At 45.1% G+C, this 23,223-nt stretch overlaps 2 protein-coding genes across 2 annotated transcripts; both read right to left on the reverse strand.

The window, feature by feature from the left end:
* Positions 1-442: 442 nt before the first annotated feature.
* Positions 443-14,773, reverse strand: LOC142579208 (nucleoside diphosphate kinase-like). Its single transcript, XM_075689190.1, has 4 exons — positions 14,463-14,773; positions 11,838-11,939; positions 8,481-8,593; positions 443-811 (listed from the first exon to the last, which is right to left on the reverse strand). The coding sequence occupies exons 1-4, from the start codon at positions 14,637-14,639 to the stop codon at positions 688-690; spliced, it is 516 nt and encodes a 171-aa protein (XP_075545305.1). The 5' UTR covers positions 14,640-14,773; the 3' UTR covers positions 443-687.
* Positions 14,774-16,682: 1,909 nt separating this feature from the next.
* Positions 16,683-21,411, reverse strand: LOC142577776 (uncharacterized). The gene is made up of 3 exons (XM_075687228.1): positions 21,327-21,411; positions 19,896-20,281; positions 16,683-18,810 (listed from the first exon to the last, which is right to left on the reverse strand). Exons 1-3 carry the CDS (start codon positions 21,381-21,383, stop codon positions 18,255-18,257), a joined length of 999 nt encoding a protein of 332 aa, XP_075543343.1. The 5' UTR covers positions 21,384-21,411; the 3' UTR covers positions 16,683-18,254.
* Between the last annotated feature and the right edge of the window lie 1,812 nt (positions 21,412-23,223).

Below are 23,223 nucleotides of genomic sequence, written 5' to 3' on the forward strand. Positions count from 1 at the left end.
CGCCTCGAATCGCACGCACCTTCGCACTCTTAACCAACAACGGCCGCAGGTATGCTGGGCCGCGTTCGGGCCGAGCACGTTTGGTCGGTCACTGTCGGCTGGCCGACTTTGTGTGGAGCTAGTTTTCCCCTTGGGTGTGCATTGAGTGCACCGATGGGTGCACTTTTGGAAGCGTTCAACGACGAACGACCACAGCGGTACCCGTGGCGCCATCTGTGGCGCCGGCTCCAGCTCTGAAATGGCCTCTGAGATCACCAGCACGCTTTTTCAGAGCGCCGCGCTCGAAATCTTTAAATTTCTTGTTTAATTTCTCGTTCTTCATTTCAAGTTGCGCCTCCACAACTTGAAATATAGAAGGGCATGATGCATGATGCATGCTGCAATTTTCACTGTATCAGAAAAATATTTTACTCAGAATAAGCAGCTGTGACGCAAGAAAAAATATTGTAAAGAAATTTTTTCGAGTAGGTCTCTTTATCAGTTACATTGCAGAGCAGCACAATTTTCAGCCGGGGATAGAGAACATGCTTTCCAACAATAGAATGATAAAAAAGCATAAAAAAATGTAACATAAGCATAAATGTTATAGTAGGCTGCAGTCCTTTAACACAAGATTACAAGCTAAATACAAAGACACAGGTACAAAAAGTACTGTAAACATTTGATGAATGTCATAGCAGATGTGCCTTAGTTCTCCTTGTTCAGCCAATCGTCCAACTCTTGTTGCCAAGGGATAACCTCAGCACCGCTGAACCATAAGTTGATTTCCCTCTTTGAGCTCTCCAAGGAGTCACTGCCGTGAACAACGTTTCTGAAATGAACAGATTTAAGCACACATTAACTACATAATTTGTTATTATCTTAATTCAGTTATTATACAATACACTAATACACAGTCATTTTTCCTATTATTTACATGCACAATGACCTGGATTATCACGGTTGCATCCTGTACAATGAAAGCCTATAAAGCCCTGCTTCAGTACTGTATTTTTACGATTCTACCGTGCCACTGATTCTAACATGCAGTTATATTACCACCTAAATATAAAAAAATAACATGGTGCTGTTTCTACCACATACATCAAGTAAAGTAACAAGACCTGAGTCAAGGCATACCATGTTGAAACAATTTTATGGAACATACAAAGGCATGCAGACAGGCACACAGCTGAGCCTTAGGAGCTAGGAGCTATCGAAGTCCGACGCCCCCCCCCCCACCCCCTACTTTCACTGTATACTGACCACAGAAAGACATCTCCAGTTCAATTTAATGCATTAGAAGTGCCACACTTAAAGGCTCGCGCAACCATCGTCTGTGGGAGGGTATACCACGCATCATGGAGCCACCTTGTGAAGTCTGGGAGCGTCGCTTTCTTCACACAACCCATTAGATGGCAGTGTGGCTAACTACCTTGCAGTGAACTTTCTTTTTTAGTAAGAATCGGTTTCGTTTTTGATTTTGAGTAGAATTAGTTACGATTGCAACAAACATGCAAGATTGAACGTACCTTTTATTTAAAAAATATGTACATTAGAATCATGCAAATACGGTAATTTGTTTTTTAATGATGTGTAAGCCATAAGGACAGTAACAATCTCGGGCTCGTCAGTTGCACTGTCTGTCACAGATTTGTACACATTGCAGAAAAAAGTAACCGGTTACAATTACAATCACTTCAGTCAAAATGTAATTTATTACAATGACTACGGTAATTACTGTCCTACAAAATAAATGAGGAATTATTAAAATGTGATCATGCTTCATTTCAAAGGCTGCATAGACTCTCATTTATTCGCTCGGTGCAGTGCTTTATGAGTGAGTCTGGTCAGGAAGGCTGCGGTCATATGAAAAAGAACTTTATTTTTAATTTAAAAAGAAATTCTGCAATTTTACAGGCCAAAACCACCATATTAGTATGATTATGAGGCACGCTGTAGTAGAGGACTCCAGATTAATTTTGACCACCAGGGGCTCTTTTACATGCACCTCCAAGTACATACACGAGCATGTTTGCATTTCACCCCCATCGAATGCAACCACCATGGCCAGAGTCAAATCAGTGACCTCGAGCTAAGCAGCGCAAGGCCATAGCCACTCGGCTACAACATCAGGTGGTTGTATGGAATATACATTAAATATATAATGTTCATTGTCCTGCTAATGCTGGCATTTATAAAACTAACACTAAAAAATACGTGGAGATGATAATTGGAGAGTGCTATGCTTTCTCCACCAGTACACGGTCAGAGAACGAAGAAACACATGAAAAGGCAGTTTCTAGCCAGAGCATAGCAGACGATGAAAGTGAGACCTCAGCTGACATCACAGGAGCATGATTCGCAGTGCTGCCATCAGTCGTGCACAAGGCTAATAGCTGGACAGCAGCCTATACAGCAGCAATATATGCCAGTTTGACTTTGTGAGCAGCAAAAACATTGCGTCAGGCCTATTGATGACCAATGTAAATCTCTTCACTACACACTTCAGCACGTAGAATGGTCTGTCTTAGACAAGAGTGAGCGGCCATCACGGCAAACGAAAAAGTGTGCATGTTGCAAGGTCCCAGTTGCCAAATACCTGGCAAGGGCTCTGGTACTGCAGCAGAATGGGGCAGAGGTGAGAAAAGCTGCGCTGAAGATCAGTGAAGTAGTCTTGAGGGTCCCGTAGAAAACAAGGCAACGATGAGCAGAAAAACTCACTTGGAAATTGCAAGGAAAAGGCGTACACAATTTCAGCTGCTGAACAGCCAAGAATGGCTTTTGGAGCAAAACGAATGTCAAGGAGAACAATTGGAAGGCGGTCAGTCCAGCATTCCTGCGACTCGTGTGGAAAGTGTAGCTTTGAGCTGCCATTGAAAGCACTCCACCACACCATTTGCAGAAAGGCGGTAGGCAGTGTTATGTATGTGGCCGATGCCCAGAGGAGCCATGAAAGCAGCTATAAGGGCACATTTAACCTGTCCTTCTTGGTCAGTGGTAACAACAATGGGCAGCTGAAAGGAGTCACCCAGCCAATGACAAAAGCAGCTGCAGCAATGGCTGCTGCTGTGTCCGGGATGGGAAATGGCTTGAGACAGTAAGTAAGTGATCGACAGATGTATTTGTGAGCCTACACTACGAAGTATTTGTATAAGCATGCTTGCACATAAATATAAGCCACTGCATTACAATCTATGTACCAGCACTTGTTCTTTTTCCTTCATTTATTTGCATACACACAGGTTTGTTATGTAATTCATAATACTTTTCCTGTGTCCCATACTTTGCACATGGGAGTACAGAACTGACAGCATATCTAAAGCTCATAAACTAAGGCCACAACACCACAACAGACAACATTATTACCTTATGGCAGTGTTGACAATAATGGAATGACTCTAACCATCCCTTCCCCATCAGTGTGCATCAACCCTTGTGAGAATGCAAAGGACTCAAAACATTCCGGGACAAGAACCAGCCTGAGGTAGTGATGTCCTTCAAGGACTGGGTCTGGCCATGGTATAATGTTAGAGACATTTAACTCACTATGAAGCTTTGCCTGCAAAGGTTCCATAGTGAGCCATACTTAGCGTGATGTCCCTTCCCCTTACCCATATCCCCAAATAGGCACTAAGCCATCATTTATACATGGGTAGCACTGACATTATCCTATCCGTTATGTTGAAAGACCAGCATGGTGAGAAGCCGCATGTGTTGGTGTCTCACGCAACGGTTCTGTCAGTTCTGCCATGGCACTAGCAATGAGGCCAGCAGCATTCCGATCGTGTCTCTATGGCATTGAAACAAGTTAACCGCAGCAGAAAATATTATACACTGATGTCATCGTAGCTGCCACGGTAGAGAAACAGCAAAATAATAAGCTGCATTTGTGACATCATAGGCAAGCTACCTTTAATACAGTAGAACCCCGTTGACACGTTTCATAGGAAACCAAACGAAAAGAATAACATGATCCGGGAAAACGTAATGTCCGTGAAGTCTTGCAGTAGCGCTGCAGATGAAGCAAAAAGCTACTCTCATAGAAAACTTAATCTGAAATTGAATAGAAAGCCAGCAAACTATTAAAAACCCACCAAGCAAAGCTCATTATCACTGCCTGGAGGTTAAATTGTGTGTAAAACACTTTACGGGAACAGCTGTAGCCTGCAATAGCACAAAATGGGCCTTGTGATTTCTACCTGGCTATTATGTCTAATCCTACGATAATAACAGCCTCTTTTTGAACACTCACAGCTCTTTTTTCGGTTTCCGCACATCCGTGAATATCAAAGTAATAGCACAAGGTTTTGAAGGTCACGAGAGCGTCTGCAAATATGGGTGTTGAGCAACCCCTTTGGCCTTCATATACACTTGCCTTTCAACACTGTGAGTCATGTAAAGCTTAATTACCAGCGACAACCTCAACGTAAAGATGGTGACTCAACTGCACTACAGAGCAGGTGCAGCAACATGCAGCTGTCAACATATGTGCTACCAACAGACAATGCCGCACCAATGGTGTGTCCTCGCAGTTTTTTGGACATAACAACCAGGAAGGGAAAGGTAAGAATGGGAATTTAATACACATAACCATGTGGATAGTAAGCGGGACCAGTGTTTCAGAGCATAAAAGCCAACAAAGTCACAAGAATGTATCAACAAGGTTTTACTGCATGATATTCTCACTCTCCCTCTGGGGCAAAAAGGCCTAATCAACAAGCTTTGACAACAGGCACATAGTGGCAGCAGTTCATCTGCCGTAATATGAAAGTCCCCCTAAGGCTCAACAAAAAAAAAAAAAAAAAAAAAAGAACCCCAAGGCCAGCTGGAAGACGCACAGTGCCTGTCATTGTCACTTGCATTACTTATTCTGTGAGGAAACTAAGAGCGGCTGGGAGGGAAGGCAGGGTTGCGGACACGGTGCGAAGAGGTAGCCGCTGTAGTCACGGTTTATTTAGGCCGGCCAGCCATGGTGCAGCAGGATCTCGGGAGCGGCTGACACCACAGCCGCTCAAGTCGAGCATGCTAGTGTGTTCTATTCTCGCGTTACCTGCACGTGAGCCCATCTATTTCTTCACAGGCTTTGGAGGCGACAGTCGCGCCGCTACAGGGCCCCCCTCCTAGTGCGAAGTGCAATTGAAATGAAGTCCAATGGTAAAGTCCAGGTAAAGGGTGCAGATGGTATGGCTGTTGGTAGTGTCGGGTTCACGCAGTCCAGGAGAAGTGTACCAGGCAGCACCAGCAGCTTAGGTTGCAGGCGCGGCTTAGCCACAGTGATGCCGTAGTGTGAAATCGTGACCTGCCGCAGTTTCTCGTAGATGCCCAGGCCTGTAGAATTCAGAGCTTCAAAAGTAGACCGTCTGGCAGCTTGGAATTTGCGTGGAGATAGCACAAGTGTTGGTCACTCACAATGTAGAAGTAGAAGTGACGCTGAAGTTGAAGAAGCCAGATGGCAGAGCTGCTCCTGTAAAGCTTTGGTAGGCCATGCATCCGAAGAAGGTGTGAGCACAGAACATTGGAAGGCTCGCCTGCTGCTGCTTGCGGTGAAATCTCGAACGCCAATAGCATCAGAATTGCGGTAGTCACCGAATGCATCGCGAAGGTTGTGCTTGTTGCGTCGCCGTGCCTGCAAGAGTGAAATTTGCACCTAGGGGAGCCGGTGGGAGAGCCTCTGTATTGGTGATGAGTGAGATGCCCCCGAACGGAAGGTGAACAGCTTGTGGAAATGTCCAAGGAAGGAGAGAGGTGGGCCGTAGAAAAGCCAAAAGTGCTTACATTTGGCCCAGTGAATTCCTTGGAAAGAGTCATCATGCAGCTGCCTTTGAGCTGGGGAGGACGCTCACGAACCGAGTAGAGGTCTGACGCTGGGGCCGGCGCATTCTGACGATCGGTACAAGTGGACACAGCCAATGTGGGACAACAAGACGCGGAGTGACGAAACAGTTCAAATGGCGAGACTTGTTGTGGAATGAGCGGTCGAGTTGACGTAGTGAGCAAGGACGGCTGCCCGTAAGTTCGCATAAAAGTTGGGGCCGGGGTACGACAGCTGGAGCCTGGAACACAGCCAGAGCTTGAAACCTTGTTGAGTAAGAAGTGGCTATCCATCTGAATGAACAGATATCCGGCATGCCGATGTAGAATTCCCGAACACCCTACAACCGCGGGATGTCTGCTGGACCACATGAGGCCACGTCGCTCGCCTTGGTAGAGTCGGTGTGCTGACGCTCGCATGGCTGGGTTCAGTCGTCCGGGTCACCAATTTGTGGGGGGTGGCGCGAAGAGGTAGCCACCGTAGCCACGGTTTATTTAAGCTGACCGGTCATGGTGCAGCGAGATCTTGGGAGCAGCCGACACCGCAGCCGCTCAGGTTGAGCATGCTAGCGTGTTCTACTCTCACGCTACTTGCAGGTGAGCCTATCTTTTTCGCCACCAGTTTTGGAAGTGATAGTCAAGCTGCTACAGGCTCAACAAAAAAAAAATGGCTCTGAGGCCAGCCGGCAGAGACACATTGCCTGTCATTGCCATGTGCGCTACCTTTTCTGCAAGGAAACAACGGAAGCCTCGAGTGCACCGACAAAGAAAGAAGAAAGCCATGCTAATAACTCTTTCCATGAACTCAGCCAACAGGAGAATTTTGTCGCCGCTAGCTTGAAACTGACGACGGGGTGTAGGGTTGGGTTTGTTCATCGAGGGAACAAACGATGCATATTGCACTGTGCAACGAATTGCTTTCCAGAAGACAGGCCTTTCTGAGCCTCTTATGCCAAGATCATAGCCGACTGGTATAGGCTGACACAATAGCTGGGTGGAAGACCAGGCACCATTTTCTGCAGACATATAGACCAAATATAGACTCCGGAGGCCTCACAAACCCTTCCTGTTGATACCTTTTGCTTATGGGAGGCACCCCTTTCCAAGCGAAGAAAATCGGCGCAAGCGGAAGCTAAGGAAGCACATCCACTTTCTGCATTTCGTTTGCAGGGGGAACAGTATCGTGCAGGAAGCACATTGTACTTTATCGCATGTGAGACAAAGTTGCGCTCATGACACTCGGCGGAATTCATTTCTGGCTTCTAAGAACCAATTCCTTCTAGACTGTTACAGCAGTTACGTGTATGGGAGAGCACTCATTGCTTTCGGACGAGCTTTGAAAATCAAGTATAGTTAGGTGAGAGTTAAATTTTTTTTCCCCGGAACTCCACAGTATTACGCTGCTCTCATACCATGGGCCTGACAAACGCTCCGCTGCATTTATTTGTGATCGCTGCCTTGCAGTGTATAGATGTGCTATGTTGTTTGGTGTTTATTAACGGTGATGGTATGGGATGTTTGTCTAGTGAAGAAAGACCGATATACCAAAATTGTAGCTGAACACACACATGCATACCTTCCCCCTCCCCTCCTCCCTATGAATGCACACATAAAAAGTTGTAGACCAGAGAACAACATAAATAGAAAGAAAAAAGAAGAAATAACAGCTTTCACAGGGGTCGGATGTCGAATAAAAGTGTACCGTTTACACATTTTCACAAAAAGTTCACGTACTATGTGGTGCCAGCGGTAGAGAAGATGTTCTACATCCACTGCCACAGTCGTGAGTGATGGTGCTGGCTAACACTCCCAGTGTTAGTTCTAGTAGACAGACATAAATGTCAGAAGGTTACCACAAACTGCCCTCAACCAAGCTGAAGCCGCGGGCAGGCTTGAGAAGGTAGAGTGTGTCGGTGAACCGAAGCAACCAGAGGGAACAAGGTTTGAGCCCAAGGCTGTGCAGCACTTGCATTGGCGTCTTTGCTGATGAATTTCTTTGTTGTGGAGAGGGTATTTATTGGCTACCCGAGGAGGAGACAAAGGGAGGTGGTGATAAGATAGGCAAGATGTAAGGAGAGGAGATAAAAGATAACAATGTGAGAAGATGGAATAAACATATTGCTACGGACCACTATTTACGATGACGAAGAGGCCAGTAGTGTGAAGATGACAATGATGATTAGAGGCTAGTGAGGGCTGTTGCCTCTTGGCCAAGTGCGCCGTACTTAGCAATATTAAATCTGTAACCTTCTGCAGTGAGTATCATCTAGGCTATATATGTTCAATCTGCCATGTAGAGTTACAGAAGAACTACAAGTTAACTGCCCCTAATGAGAACCATTGCAACATCTAACCAGAGCCAGATCAGAAACACGGTAGTGATTTCTTTTCTGGCTCTGAAAAACTGCGTGCCCTCCTCATCACATTACACACTTACATGCCATGCACACAATGCATGCGCACTCTGTGTCTCGAAATTAGAGTGCACGGAAAGTTGCATCTAAGCCTGTCTTCAGTAGCAGGCCTTATGAGAATGCCTAAACACTCTCCACAAACCTAATAAAAAAGCTCTAACAAAAACTATTCAACAACTGCAGCAATTGCTTCCTAAGGTGACAAGAAGGTGGCAGGGAAGATGGGGATGATAACGGCAGACAGAATTTTGCAAGACAAAAATGTTGCTTTACCTGCCAGTTGCAATTCCATAGTCACCTCTTATGGTACCAGGGTTCGATTTCAAAGGGTCTGTGGCGCCAATGATGTCTCGTGCCCTTTTGACAATGTCTTTGCCTTCCCATACCTGGAGAAGAAAATGAAGGTTACTTTTCCATCCACATCAACTACCAAACCAGGACTTCTTGACCTGCACTGTCATGAGCATAAAAAAAATATTGAGGAGTTTTGTTATACGTTATCAATGGCACTACACAGGTTCAGCTGCAAATACCATTCACAAAAGCAAAATAGGGCTATTCGTTGTCACATTGCACTGTTCTACAGGTGACACCAATGTAAAGTGGTCAGGTCAAACAAGCACGTGTCAGTTGCTGTCTTTACCACATCAACCACTGCACTTCTATGAAGCAACATACTTGTTCATACGTCAGATGGAACAACATATCAAAACCACGTGTAGCGTTAGCCATGTCTGTTAGGTCCTGAAATTCTAAAGGGACTGTCTACCACTCAGAACATGTCTTTGGATTGTGGTGGGAATGAGAAGATTGTGTGCCACATTGATCAAAACGAGCATGCTTGTATCCCATAAAGAAAAAATTCTATTTTTAATGTGGCTCTGAATGTGGTGAAAAAATGACATGTGATGTTGCTCGATGGTAAAACAGTGCAATCAATCTGTGTACCATCACGTAACCTAAAATCTGTGCAGGGGCAGCTGTTTTTCTTGGCTACATTATTTTATTGCCTGAAATTGTATTTTACGTGCTTCTACTAGCTTTTACTCATGTGAGACGGCAATTTCTTTCTTGTTTTCATTAAGCACATGTTGAAAAGTGGCACTGTCTTCAAGCAGTCGAACAGAGTGGTGTGTTGATGGGTCCTCAAGTAATCTCCTCTTGACATGGTAACTACACAACAGTGCGAGTAGCGTTATGGGATTGGTGCAAGGGTCGCTGTCCTTTTCAGGATGTTCAAAATGCGTTGCATTTTTCAAGGCATGCCGTTATTGTCACAACACCAGTATAGGCATTCCATACCATATTGTGCCTGCTTAACCATCAAACAAAAGGCTTGAATTGACTACTCAGACTGTGCCTGTAGGAAACGCATGAGATTATATATCTAGGTATGTTTTGGTATGATTTGCTATCTTTTCGAAAGCACAGAAAGATAGCCCACTTGTAATCCCATTGCCGTTGGTGGGCGGCACTGCTGCCACTGCCACCAATGGTGACCATATCAAAAAAGGGATAAGTTCGCTAGTACTGGAGATAAAGAACAATGCTGACTGGGAATGACAGTCATCTTTGGTTCATCCACCTTTGCTGCAATGGTTACCCTGGCAAAAGCTAGGACCACAGGAGGTAAGTTAACCAATGCTGAACAATCCCCGACCATAAAAACTTGGTCACTTCATCTTCTGTCGTAGGGCAGCAAGGACGTCAGGTCAGCAAGGACAGAGCTTCACGATTGAAGAGAAAGTGGAGGCGGTCCAATGAGGGCTGTAGACTGGCAGCAATGTGACCAAGACTGCCCGTAAATTTGGAGAAGACAGCAAGCAAGTCAAGAAATGGAACTCAACCTACGAAACTCTACTACAGCAATTCTGCAGAAAAGGTAGATTAAAGCACTACATGAACAATGGAAGGCCCGTAATTTCTGAGGAGGTTGATCATGGACTCTTTCAGTTCCTCCAAGAAAAAAGAGCAGCAGGAAGGGTCGTAAGTAACTGTCTGCACCTAAAGAAAGCATTGAAGCTTGCGTCGGAAGTGAAGTTGGAAACTTCAGCACCTCTCAGCAGTACCTATCTTGGTGAACTCGGCGTGCAGTACCTGTCATGTATTCAGCAATGCCAGTTGGCGGAAACCTTCCGCTTCCACTTCCTCGCTGACTGTGTCTGACCATGTACACAATGAGGTCGTCGACATTTTGTTCGACAGTGACAGCAACTTTTTTTAAGGTTTAGAGGAAGACTGAACAAGAGCATGTAAACAAACTTTCGCACCCTTTGGCTACAACGTGTTTTTTTTTTCAACTTTTCTTGGTGGTACACTGAAAGTTAGCCCATACAGTTAGCCCATGGGCATCCATACACAGTTTCAAGAGGAGACTAAGTATATTTACTTTTAATCGCTTTCCAGAAATTTCTACTCGCTTCCCAGAGAAACCATGGTACATTTAGACACTTCGAATGGTAGGCTTTTTAGTGCGCAACAAAATAAGAGGTAGTAATAAGAAAAACTGTAGACAGACACTTTAAAAGTTGCACAATGGCAGTAATGTAGGAGTTCAAACACTTTCAATGACGTAACATACCTATTCACACTTCAGATGGAATAGCCTAGGAAAACAATGTGTAAACATTAGTCATGTCTGTTAGCTAGGTCCTGACTTTTAAAGGTTGCAGAACGGTAGCAATGCAAGGGTTAAAAACACTTGTATGCACAACACGGGATTCAAGCATTTGTTTGATGTACTTATCTGAAAATACAAAGGACATATGTAAAACTGTCTGCGACAGACATCCGACTGCACTGGATTGATGGATGGTGCTCGGGCGGAGCAATTGCCGGCAACATTTACAAGGCGAGGTTCACCTGCAGGAAGCAACACTTCCCCTTTTCCTGCGAACCCCCAAGATTTAAACTAGTAGGTAACGATGGGCTGCTAGAAAAAAGAATGTGGTTCAATGCTTAGCAGACTTTAGCAATTCCTCTGACTCTGGACTCTTCTACTGCAACTGCAGCAGGCTCATACAGCGGGCACTTCAGAACCAGATCCTTGTGATGCACACAAAATCGTCCTTATCCAGCATTGCCTGTTGTGTCCTCCAAATTACATGCAAGTTTTCCACCACTCTCAGAGTGTGTGTGGCACATAAAAGTCCCACAAAAATTACCAAGCCTCAAAACTGCATGATAATTGAGTGGTTAGCATCTCTCAACTGCAAATCGCCATGGGAATACGAGTTCAAATCCCAGCAGCAATGGTGTCTAAACGTCTCCTTTTCCTTGCACTATGGCTAAGGTGAAGCTTAGAAGAAGACTTCCTGAGTGAAGTGTGTGCTATTGGGGGCTAAAAGTAGATGGTAGATAAAACTTCCTTTTAACTCTCATTGCCTAACCACTTTCCATCTAAGCCTTATGAGTGCACCCATCGTAGCAAGTTAGGCTTTCACTACAGTGGCCAAGTTTGACCATACGAACATATTCTTAATCAGCAGTATTTAACATTTCACAACAAAGAATGCACATATTTCATCCGACCATGCATCTCACTTAAGATTATCAAGATCACACACTCAATGAGAATTTCAAGAACAAATTTGAATACACTAACATTAAATAATACTTTGTACATCTTACCATGATTACAATAGGACCCATCTGCATGTACTTTATGAGAGCAGGAAAAAATGGACGTTGAGAGAGCTCTTCATAGTGCTTTTTTAAGGTTTCTTCTGTTGCCTGCAAATGCGAAAACAAGTCAATAATTGAATGGGCAAAACAACCTCAGTTTTAGGTATCCAAAAAGCTGGTGATTATGAGCATAGTGCATTGTTGCTAAGACAGCGGTAGATTTATTTCCATCAAGAGAATTAATTCTCAGGATGACACCAGTTTCGAGATATTAATTCCCAAACTTTGCAGAAAAGTGCATTGGCGTTCCAGTTACTATTGCGTTTCAATGCATTAAACAATGTTTTGTTATGAAAGTAACTGGAGCGCCAATGCATTTCTCCGCAAAGTTCGGGAGTCAACATCTCAAAAATGGTGTCATCCTGAGAATTCGTTCTCAGTGGATTCACCTAGCCAACTCCACGGCTAGAATTTGTAAATTGCAATATGGGCCATAAGGCAACCAGTTACAAACATGATTAGTGCATTTTTGTTAATTAGTCAATTATGCATTTCAATATTTTGTGCAGCTGATGTCCACCTCTTTTAGTAGACCAGCTCATGAACTAGAATTGTATATCTGCACAGGCAGCCTTTAGAAATTTTTCTAAGTGTTCACTGAAACACCCGGTGTATATCCCTATGAGGGACCCCTCCCCTATCGACTGAAGGGAGACTTTAAGCCCTGGCTAATATGAATTCTGTTCACGTGTAGTGTCAAGGAAAGATTCCTCAAAAATTACACCAAAGAATTTAAAAACATACCCACTCTTTCATGCAGCTGTTAAAGTTAATACAAACATCGGTACTACCTGGTTTATTTCTAGGCTTAAAGATAATGAATTTAGTTTCTTTCTACATTTAAATGAGGTTGATTTAAACTTGTCAAGTTATTAATTTATTTATATATTCATTAACTGTTCATTTCACCTAAGTTACTGCCAGAAAAAAACAAGCTTGTGTTGTCAGCGTTGAGAATGATGTTAGGGGTAAGTAGAATGTTAACGATGGTCATTTATGTACAATATGATAAGTGGCGGACCCAGAATAAAACCTTGAGGGACACCAAACAATATTTTCTTCATTTGAGATTGAAAAGTGTGAACACATGCATACAGCAGCCTGCCAGGCAAGTAGCTTTGAATCAAGTTTAACGCATTGCCTCAAAGACTAAAAAGTGGAAGCTAACGGAGCAAAATATTATGTCTAATTGAATCAAAGGCCTTGCTAAATTCTAAAGAAAGCCTTATGTATACAACCTATTATCAAATTCAGCAGCACCCTCTCAGGTTACTTCTCACAGAAACCATTTTGTTCTTCAACAAATGCTTGTTCCTTATCAAGAAACCTGCCCAAACTCTCTTTTTACAAGTTCTAAATCTTTTGAAAAAATAGGAAGAGAGAGATGGTCTCAAATTATCTATGTCATTAACAGAGCCACCTTTATGAAGTGGCATCACTCTGGCGATTTTCATTGTCAGTAAGAATACCTGTAACCAATGCATTATTATAAATATAACATAGGGGTGCAAATAAGATGTAAGCTAGTTCTATAATCGGTTCTGTTTTTGTATAATCATAGACAGCTGCCATATTCTTATTCAATTACTTTAGTACTGCGTATACGTCCTGCTCATTACAAGGAGACAGAAAAATAGCATTTGTGCCCTTAAACAGCACATACTTTTGTAAGTCTGTACTACTATCAAGCATCTGTGAAGCTGCCTCAGCATTTAAAGAATGGTCATTAAATTTGTCTGCTGAGGAAGCATATCAATACTCAAAATTAATAAAAGTGAGAGTACTCGGACTATTGTTTATATTCTGCCATTAAGGCAGCGGACTGCATTCCATACTTCTTAAAGGGGGGGGGGGGTTGCTATGGATATAGCAGAAAACTGTTTTGTAGAAACCATTTTGAGCCTTCTTACGATCTGAATTGAGCTTATTTCGAATTATTTTATATTCTGGCAGTATCGTTCGGTCCTTTGAATGCATGAAATTATCAAATAATGAGTCTCTTTCTTTGATTCTTTTCACGCAATCATTTTGGTTGGTGTTCTGTTAATAGTCTTACAGGATTATTTTATGCTATTCTTTCACGGCTTTTATGAATACTTGCACTTGTCCAGTTGGTGTCAAGTGAAAGCACTATCGTAAACTGTAACCGTACCGAACTTCTTCTTCCTTCTTCTTTAACGAAATGAGGGGTAATGGAGTCGGTGGCTAATCAGGTTGCAGCTCCGGTCTCCGTTGTTCCACTCCGATGAAGTCGCAGGGCAAGGGGCCCCGCGACGAGAGGTTAGAATCGACCCTTCGATTTTCTCAATCCGGCCACGGCGTCAAGCAAACGGTTCTTTTCTGGTTCATGTGAACTACATAGAGCTTTGTTCACGCGAAGAAATTGTGTATCACCACTCCTATCGACATCCTAAACTAGCAACGCATTCCTGTCGCTTTGGTTGTTCTATGAAATCCAAAACTTTTGGAACACGTAAATGGATTATCACCAAACGAAAGCACAAGAACTCAACCCACAAACATCGCCCAGTTCCTATAAGCATGCAAATAAGAACGAGCTGCTCTACTAACCTGTAGGAACTTCATAGCCACTAATTTGAAGCCATTCTTTTCAAACCGGCCGACTACTCTGCCGATCAGGCCCCTCTGAACGCCGTCCGGCTTCACGATAACGAACGTACGCTCGCGGAAGGCCTGCACCGCGGACGACATGGATGCGTATAGAGAGAGGAGTATTCCAACTACCATTTGGCACGGCTGTCTCTTTTTATTTACGCTATTTTTACACACAATTAAGCGCTCCGATCGAAGGACGGAACACACCACGCGGAAACTGGCGCGGAAGCGTGGCGTGCGTGCGTGCGTGGTCCGTGCGTGCGAACTGCGCGGAGCAGCGCGGACAGAAAAGGTTCCGACACAACATATAGTGCATAAGTTTCCGCAAAATACAACTACTACAAATTAGTCATACGTTACAATGTTTATTTTCGTCAATTGCATACCCGGTATAGTCACATAGGCGCGCTTAAGCAATAAAATTAAGTTTAGTGCAACAAACTTATTCGATAGGATACGGATACGCACGATGTGGCTTATGACCAAGCGTACTTACACGGATCTGCGCCAGATTTAGCAAAACAAGCGAGTTTTGGTAGACCTATTTAGTTATTATTAACTGACTATTCACGCGCGTAAGCTTAAAAAACTAATAATTCTGTTTTTTACGACATTTCGCGAAGGTCAGTTACCAACTGTTTTGACTTTGATTCGCAAAAGCAGTCTCAGTTCTGGTTTTGGTACCGCGTCTACGCTGGTTTGTAAGATGTCTTCAAACATATGTTGACTGCTATACGGGAAAAAAAAATTAAATTCCCTCGCGACTTCACAAACTGGAATTTATTTGAACGATATGGTGGTCGTACGTGGTCTTCCGGCACGTACACATTGCAGCTTCCAATTCCATGGCGGACCTTAGCTCTGCCATGGAATTGGAAGCTGCAATGCTTACGTGCCGGAAGACCGCATACGATCACCATATCGTTCAACTTAATTCCAGTTTGTGTGGTGAAGTCGCGAGGGAATTTAACTTGGCAGCGAATACATGTTGCGTATAAATGAATCCCGTGTTCCGCAAACTATTAGGGCTGGGGATGCATAATACAGTTCGCTGCTCCAATGTACTGACGCTTTTCTGGTTTTCTTTAAATGCTGCTCGGAGTCTTCCTATCATCTCAATTGGATAAAACACTGTGCATTTCGCAACTGGCCATTAGGACAGCTACAAATTTTGAATTACTAAAGCGATAGCAGTAACAATAAAGACAAAAATTTTGTCAACAAATTAATTGCTGCGAAGGACGTGAGAAGTTCTGCACTGATTATAAATCATGCCGATCAACTTCCTAATTAGAAAATTGGTTAATAACTTCATGTGACATATTGCGATATATTTCGAACGCATGTTCATTTGCTAAAACCTCAAAGCAAGCACTAGTTCTTAGCTTTACATTCCCGAAAAGTGCGGCCAGGTAAGTACGTGTACATTTGTTGACGCGTCCACTGTTCGTAGTCTTTCCTGTCTCTTTTCTTTTCTTTTTCTTCTTAGGAAGTTTTCTACTGGTTTAGTTTGAATTTTCACCATTTCACTGAAGCGCGCAATGTCGGTCTGAAGTTTTCAATAGTCACCGTATGTAGCTTGCACATTGTTACTATTCATTCAACAGTTCAAATAGTTTTTTTCCCAGGGCAATTCAGCAGTGAAACTCTTTGCCTGACTCAAATGTCCAAATAAAATCAGTTAATGCATTCTTGGAAGCAATACATTGTCTTATGTACCCTGATGCACCCTGATGTTCTGTAGTAATATTGTGACATAATAAGTCAAAATGTGCTCTGTAATTATATTGTTAATGTGTTTCATATCAGCAGTGCTATACCTCATATTATTTTTTCTTCTTTTTAATGCATTGTTCAATCGCACTAATGCATTTCTCTGTTTATGTATGTTACATCCACTCCTGTCATGTCAGCCATGTGCTGTCATGTCATGTACTGTCAGCCCGTCAGGGGCTGACAGTATCAATAAATAAATAAATAAACAGCTGCACGATGGCCAAATAGCTTCGTCGGATTAGTTGGCACAGATAAACGCCATTGTGGTTCTCCGTGCTGCTTTCTTGGTCGATTGAGTACAATACTAGGTAATTTTCCGCAGCAAAAGTGCACAAAAAACAGGTATCCTAGAAAAGTTTTATTACTTTGTTATTCCAAATAGATACAGCATCATTTTTAAGTTCCATGTCTGATTAGCAGTTGGATTATGTGCACACTATAGCTACGACACAGGTCACTAACGTTAAGTTATTTCTTTGCAACTTGCACCTGTTGAATTAAGTGTCTCTTACGGATTCAAGTTAAGCGTGTATATATACGTAACAGTGTACAATAACTATACGTACGTCTCTAGGATTTTCAGACTGAAGTGAATTTTATAAGCATACAGGTAATTCTGTCGAAATGTTTAGCCTCAAGTCTATACGTCTCTGCACCACGGTCAGTGACACAAAGAATTTCTCCAAAGGATATTAGAAGCAGTGTCCTGATCCTGATCCTAACTGAGTTTCAGAGGGATTTTAAGTCGTCCAGCCGAAGCGCAGCGTAAGCGTTTACTCACAAGCGCGCCCTCGGTATCCGTGAATTACGAGCTCTTATGACTAATTAAGCTCCACGTACAAAGGTTGCATGCCGGCGCGCAGTCTACTTCCGTTAAGTCTGCTTCTACTGGACAAGCAAAAATGGTTCGTATTCTCTGAAATTAAAAATACAAGATGCGCTTGAACGTGGCAATGAGTTTATTTCCTGGAACTGCATGTCTTGTTGTGGGGTTGTCTTAGCCACGCTCTCTCAGCGGTCGCTGTGAAAGCGAGATTTCTAATATTGTTCTTGCCTGCAGTGTATGTGCTGCTAGTGATAAGCGTAAGGCGCAGTGGCTTTGGCGTAGCGCAACGAAGCCTGATAGCACGGGATCAAACCCAGTCGCGGCGGCTGCATTTCGATTTTGGCAAAAATAATAATAAAAAAAAAAGTCAGTGTACTGTTCATTGGGCGCACGTTAAAGAACCCCAGGTGGTCAAAATTAATCCGGAGTGCCTCACTACGACGTGCCTTAGGATCCCATCGTGGTTCCGGACCGTAAAACGCCCAAACAGAATTAATTTTAAACGGGACAGCTGCGCAAATTGTGCGAGCCACAAAGACCTCTGTCCGTTAAGGCGCGTGTACTGCGATACGCGCGTTCGTAGTCTGCACAGAAGGTTGTGCACATCATTATTCGCCGTCTTCGCCACACGCTTTCTTATGCTCTCCCCCCATATGTTTCCATAGTTATCAAAGAATAATAATAGTAATAATAAACTCCACAGCAAGGACTCTCATATCATCATACCTGCACATTCTCCCTACGTTTGCCGCAGACGAACATGCAGAGCAGGTAGATCTTGAGGGACGTGTGTGTGTGTGTGTGTGTGTGTGTGTGTGTGTGTGTGTGTGTGTGTGTGTGTGTGTGTGTGTGTGTGTGTGTGTGTGTGTGTGTGTGTGTGTGTGTGTGTGTGTGTGTGTGTGTGTGTGTGTGTGTGTGTGTGTGTGTGTTTGACAGAGAGAGAGAGAAACCACGTGAATGCCTCTAGCGAGTGTTGTCGAACAGTGTCGAATTAAAAGCGGTGTCGAATAAACCGAATTCGACTGCAGCTCCTCTCGGCCGATAGCATTTACATCCGTCGGATTCCACGTGGAAAAAAAAAAACGTCGTGGTAACGCGTTGCCAAGACAAACGAAAAGAAACAAACAAAGAAGGCGACGCCCCCATCAGCCATCGCGCATCAGTCCTAACACGAACTGTTCCATGCCGCCGGGTTTCCACATCTGCCGATTTTCACTCGACGCAGCCCAGCTGGGGTGTCTGCTGCCCGAATGCATTTGCACAACGCGCGTGGTGCTCCGGTCATGCGGGTTCTTGTAGACGTAGCGTTTTATCTTGGGGCCAGCTCCTCCACCGCCTCCGCGGCTCCGCGAGGGCGAAGCGGCCGCCGGCCGGGAGTCGTAGCGCGATCCGTGGCCTCCTCCCTTCGGTCCGTAGCCGATGGCGTAGCCCGACCCGTACCCACCGCTCCCTCTTCCCGAACCGTAGCTGTCGCCGTGTCGGAAGCCGTAGCCGCCATCGCCGCCTCTGATGGGATAACTGCTACTGTAACGTGACTCGTAGCCGCCGCCCCACGGCCTGCCTTTGTTGTTGCCGTCGTCGTAGTGTTTTTCGTAAGACGTGGCGTGGTTGGTGCTGTAGGTGCGCTCGGGATAAACTTTCTCGTAGGCGTAGGCGTGTTGCGTGTTGTACGCCTTGGGTCCCGAGCCGTCGTGGTAGTAACTGCGAGAGAAATGTATTGAAAATATATACATTCACAAAAAGCAAAGCCATCTCTCTCTCTCTCTCTCTCTCTCTCTCTCTCTCTCTCTCTCTCTCTCTCTCTCTCTCTCTCTCTCTCTCTCTCTCTCTTTGTACGGATTACCACACGGGATATTATAGTTAAACATGAGTGCGTATAGGCCTTCTCCGTGAAGAGGTTGCATATGTGGCCTCTTAAATTCTGCGATCGTTTTTTTTCACATCCCCTAGACTATATTCGCGAATCGCAGCCTATGCAGTAATGGTTGAAGTGACTGTCGAAGCTTGCAACCAGCAGCCTTTGTGTATGAAACACCACATATGATAAACACGTACGCGAGCATGCCCTCTCATTTCAGCGTACTTCGCAGAATATTACTTGTGGCGTAGTGTTCTTCGCATTTCCTTTGTTCGTTTCAGAGAGAACACCCAGAACGCTGAAAGTGCACTGGACGGTCGCGCGACGAACGCGTACATTCATCTGTTGGGCAACTTACACGAAGCAAAAGTGAAAGCCTTGCACATCTGCATCTCTTTCATTTCCATTCCCTTGGGTGCTATACCTGTCGCATGAGTGTATAGACTTAAGTCATGTGTAACGGTACTGCAAAGGTTGAGTTAAGCAAATTGAACAATGCGTCTTCTGCAGGAGCACATACATGCGCAAAAGCTATATACTCCGCCTCCCCAACTCCGTGCAGCGAATGCTAGGAATCGTGCCAGCCTATCGCCACCGAGATCACTGGTGCATCCAAAGAGGGGAGAGGGCTTGCCCCTCTACCACTGTACCTTCCTCCCCAACCGTCCACTGTACGAGAGCCAAGGGCGATCACTTGCGGACAATGAAGGATCCCTTCTTCTTCTGCTTCTCGTTGACTGACTATAGCTCTTAACTGTTGCACTACGTTATGACCTCCGAGATCTCGGAGGCCGTGAGTGCGCGGAGTTAGTGAGGCGAGCATCTGACACAGCCCCGTCATACAGCTTTACGTGCAGCTTATAGTCGCGATCATTCCTGCCTGGAAACTTTTACAACAGACTAGTGTACGTGTACAACGTATGCTGACCTCATGGCATCTGGAAAGCCGAAACCGCCTGAACCACCGAAATTTCCTAGGCCACTGTAGAGGTCAGTAGCCGAGGCATGGTACCGTTCGCCGCTGGGGTTCGGAGAGGACGGGCCGCCCTCGTGGGTTCGGTACAGCGTCTGTGACAATACGCCAGCGTCGCGCCTTCCTTCGGCGCTGGCAGCCCGCGCTTTCACCGCATCGTGGGTCACGGCCTCCGTGAATTCGAAGGCCGACGGAAGCGCTGCCACTGTGTCCTGAAGTCTTGGTGCCTCGTAACCTTGATGTTGGGCTCTGGACACGTCGCCGATACCTCCTGGCTGGCTGGCCTCATCGGTCAGTGACCTCACGATGGACTCTGCGTCAGCGGCCATAACGGCCAGGACCTGCGCGTGAAACATGTCGGTTGCGTCCCATCTTACACGGAATAGCTGCATTTTATGGGGTTCTCTATTTCGCCCTGTCAGCGGCTCAACACCTCATGAGCTTTCTTGCGCTTCCTCGCCGCCTCATCTTGAGCCAACGAAGTTCGTTTCTCCTTTCGAAAATGGTTAATTTCTATAGCTTTCCTGGGAATGCGGCTCCTCTTTATCATAATTGGCAAACAACGTGCCAATTGACAAATCTGTTCTGTCTATAAACTGGAAAGCACTTTTTATAAACTTGCGATCACGTCTCTACAGCCGCGCTTAAGCTGCCTGTAAATGCGGCTTCACAAATTCCTCACGCGTAAGGTGGCAAAGCTTACCACTGTTCGTGGAAGAGCGTTCATTATGGACAATATAGGAGGGTAAATGTGGCCGTAAAATCATACAGTGTCTGAAATTAATCCATATATTTATATTTATAAAATATTTTAGCAATATAGCTGCCTGCAAACACACTACAAGAAAAACCAGTCAAGAATATGCATAACATTTTCTAATTAAGTTTCGTAAAACAGCTCTTCTCCATGTAACTTCTACGCATCGCTGAGAACTAAACTTCCGACTTTTATTTTTCACCAGCCTTCTCCCCTATATATATGAAGTCGACGTTCTTTACACACTTAAAAGGAACACGCAGTTCTACGTCGGTTATCACTGAAATGTATATCAGCAACGTCTATCCTATAACGTCAAATAATTGTTCCAGTTCATATCGTATATATTACTGATTAGGTGTTCTCTTCGAACGCGTACCGTACTGCACACGTCATCAGAAAACCGTGGCGCTGTTTATACGTCTACTTAAGGCACCCACAAGCCGCGCGCGAGCCGCACTCCTTTGTCGCAAAGAGCTGTCGTCCGTTAATTCTAATGTCGTGGTTGTAACTACACGAGCCTTTCATTTCGCTATTGCTGTGAGAGGCATCCGGAGGCATCATGCTGTCACGTCATATCGGATCCCGCGCGTTAATTATTATTATTTTTCACTCCCGTCTACACTCACCAGAAGCAACGTGCAGCTGCGCCATCGGCCCTTCCCGCGACGTCGTCTCTCGGTCATGCTCGTCGCGCACGTGTCGGCACCAGTTTCCGAGATCCTGCGCGACTTCTTAAGAAGCGGGCGCGCGCGGTGGCGGCGGCGGCGTCGGGCTTAAGTAGAGCGCCTCGGTCTCGACGCCGTTCGCGACCTGGTCCGCCGGCAGGTGTCAGCCATTGACTGGTCCCTTCGCGCGCCACCTCACTATTTAACAACTCGAGACGAGCGCACGCGTGCGCGTCCGTGCCTGCGTGCGCGCGCTTTCGCTCGGCCGGGCAGACCACGCAGTGTTGCTCGATACGGTTCATTCCACTGCGCCTAGCGCGGTTCCCCCGGAACACTCTATTTTTCTCCCCGTCCAAAGAAAGACCGGTAGTTTGCGAACGCGCGCGCCAGCCGTATCGGCGCGTCTGTCAGGCGCGACCGGCCCCTCCCCCACACCCCTCCCCCCTCTTCGGCGCGAGCGTATTGAGGCCCACAGGGAAGCGGACGCAGTTTACACGCTCACTTCCCGTGGCGGAAGACCTTTTCGCGAGCTCCGCATGTAAGCCGCGGCCAGTCTTCTTTTCCCTGAGGTTCTTCACTTGTTTCCTGCGGAAGGAAGTGGCACGCCAGACACACACACACACACACACACACACGTGGGAACCACGATCGCAGTCGGCAGCAATTCGACGGCAGTTTGAGTGGTTAGGTTGCCACCTCGGTTTCTTCGTACCCATGCAATCAAAGTCAACTCGGAAGCGTAAAGTATTTCTCCCCGATATAAAAGTCGGATGCAAACGGAACTGCGAGGAAGTGGTTTATGCACGTCACCGCCATCAGTGCTTGGGAAAATTGGCCCCGATGTCTGATCACCACCGTGGCGCGTCGAGAAACAAAGCACCAGCGGATCGAGTACGTGTGTTTCGAATACCCCGAGTTGACAGGAAAATTCAGCATGCAACATCGACGTGCCGACCTACTACATGTTGTGAGGCATTCATCACTATGCTCAGGCTATTATTAAAAAAAAAATTGAAAACAAAAATTGACGATGCTGCATTCATCGCCTATAACAGGCGGATTCAAGCAGAAAAATAATGTTTCACGTTTCTAATATAATTTTGGTAATAGAAACCGACTCAGAGAGCACTTACACCATTGAGCTGTCTCCGGAAGATAAACCATATAATTTAAACACTAAATCAGTTTAAAACAACTTAAATTAAATTATGGGGTTTTACGTACCAAAACCACGATCTGATTATGGGACAAGCCGTGATGGGGCGTTCCGGATTAATTTTTACCACCTGGCATTTTTTAACGTTCACCCAATGCACGGTACATGAGCGTTTTTGCGTTTAGATTCCATCTGAATGCGGCCGCAGCTACCGGGATCGAACCGGTGACCTCGGGATCAGCAGCACAACTCCACAGTCACTGCACTTTATACTGATAAGGTATTCATTCAAAATCCCATTTTTTTTCTTATTAATTTAGCCTAAAGAAGTTGATTGCGCTAAAGGAGAAAATAAAAGGCACACTATCATTTTTAAATTTCGCGCCTGTACGTCGGTGTGACGTCACCTATTTCAAGGCATTTATTGGGCCGTTTTGGCGCCGTAGAAGTTCTCGAAACTCTGTAAGTCCGGACTTTGACTTCTTTAGCAGACAGTGTTGCGAATCGTGGCCGATAGAAAATTAATTATGTCCCAGCAGTCCTTGACGGCTACTAACACGGCGAAATGGTGCGGAAAACTTCATGGCCGCGTCATCACCCGTCTTTCGTTCTCGTGTTACTTACGTAGTCCCTCCCCCCCCCGCCCCCCCTCTCACACACCTATCCTCTTCAAATTTCATAAAATGAGGTGCGACAACACTC

This window comes from Dermacentor variabilis, chromosome 4 (genome assembly GCF_050947875.1).
Source record: "Dermacentor variabilis isolate Ectoservices chromosome 4, ASM5094787v1, whole genome shotgun sequence".
Lineage (NCBI taxonomy): Eukaryota > Metazoa > Arthropoda > Arachnida > Ixodida > Ixodidae > Dermacentor > Dermacentor variabilis.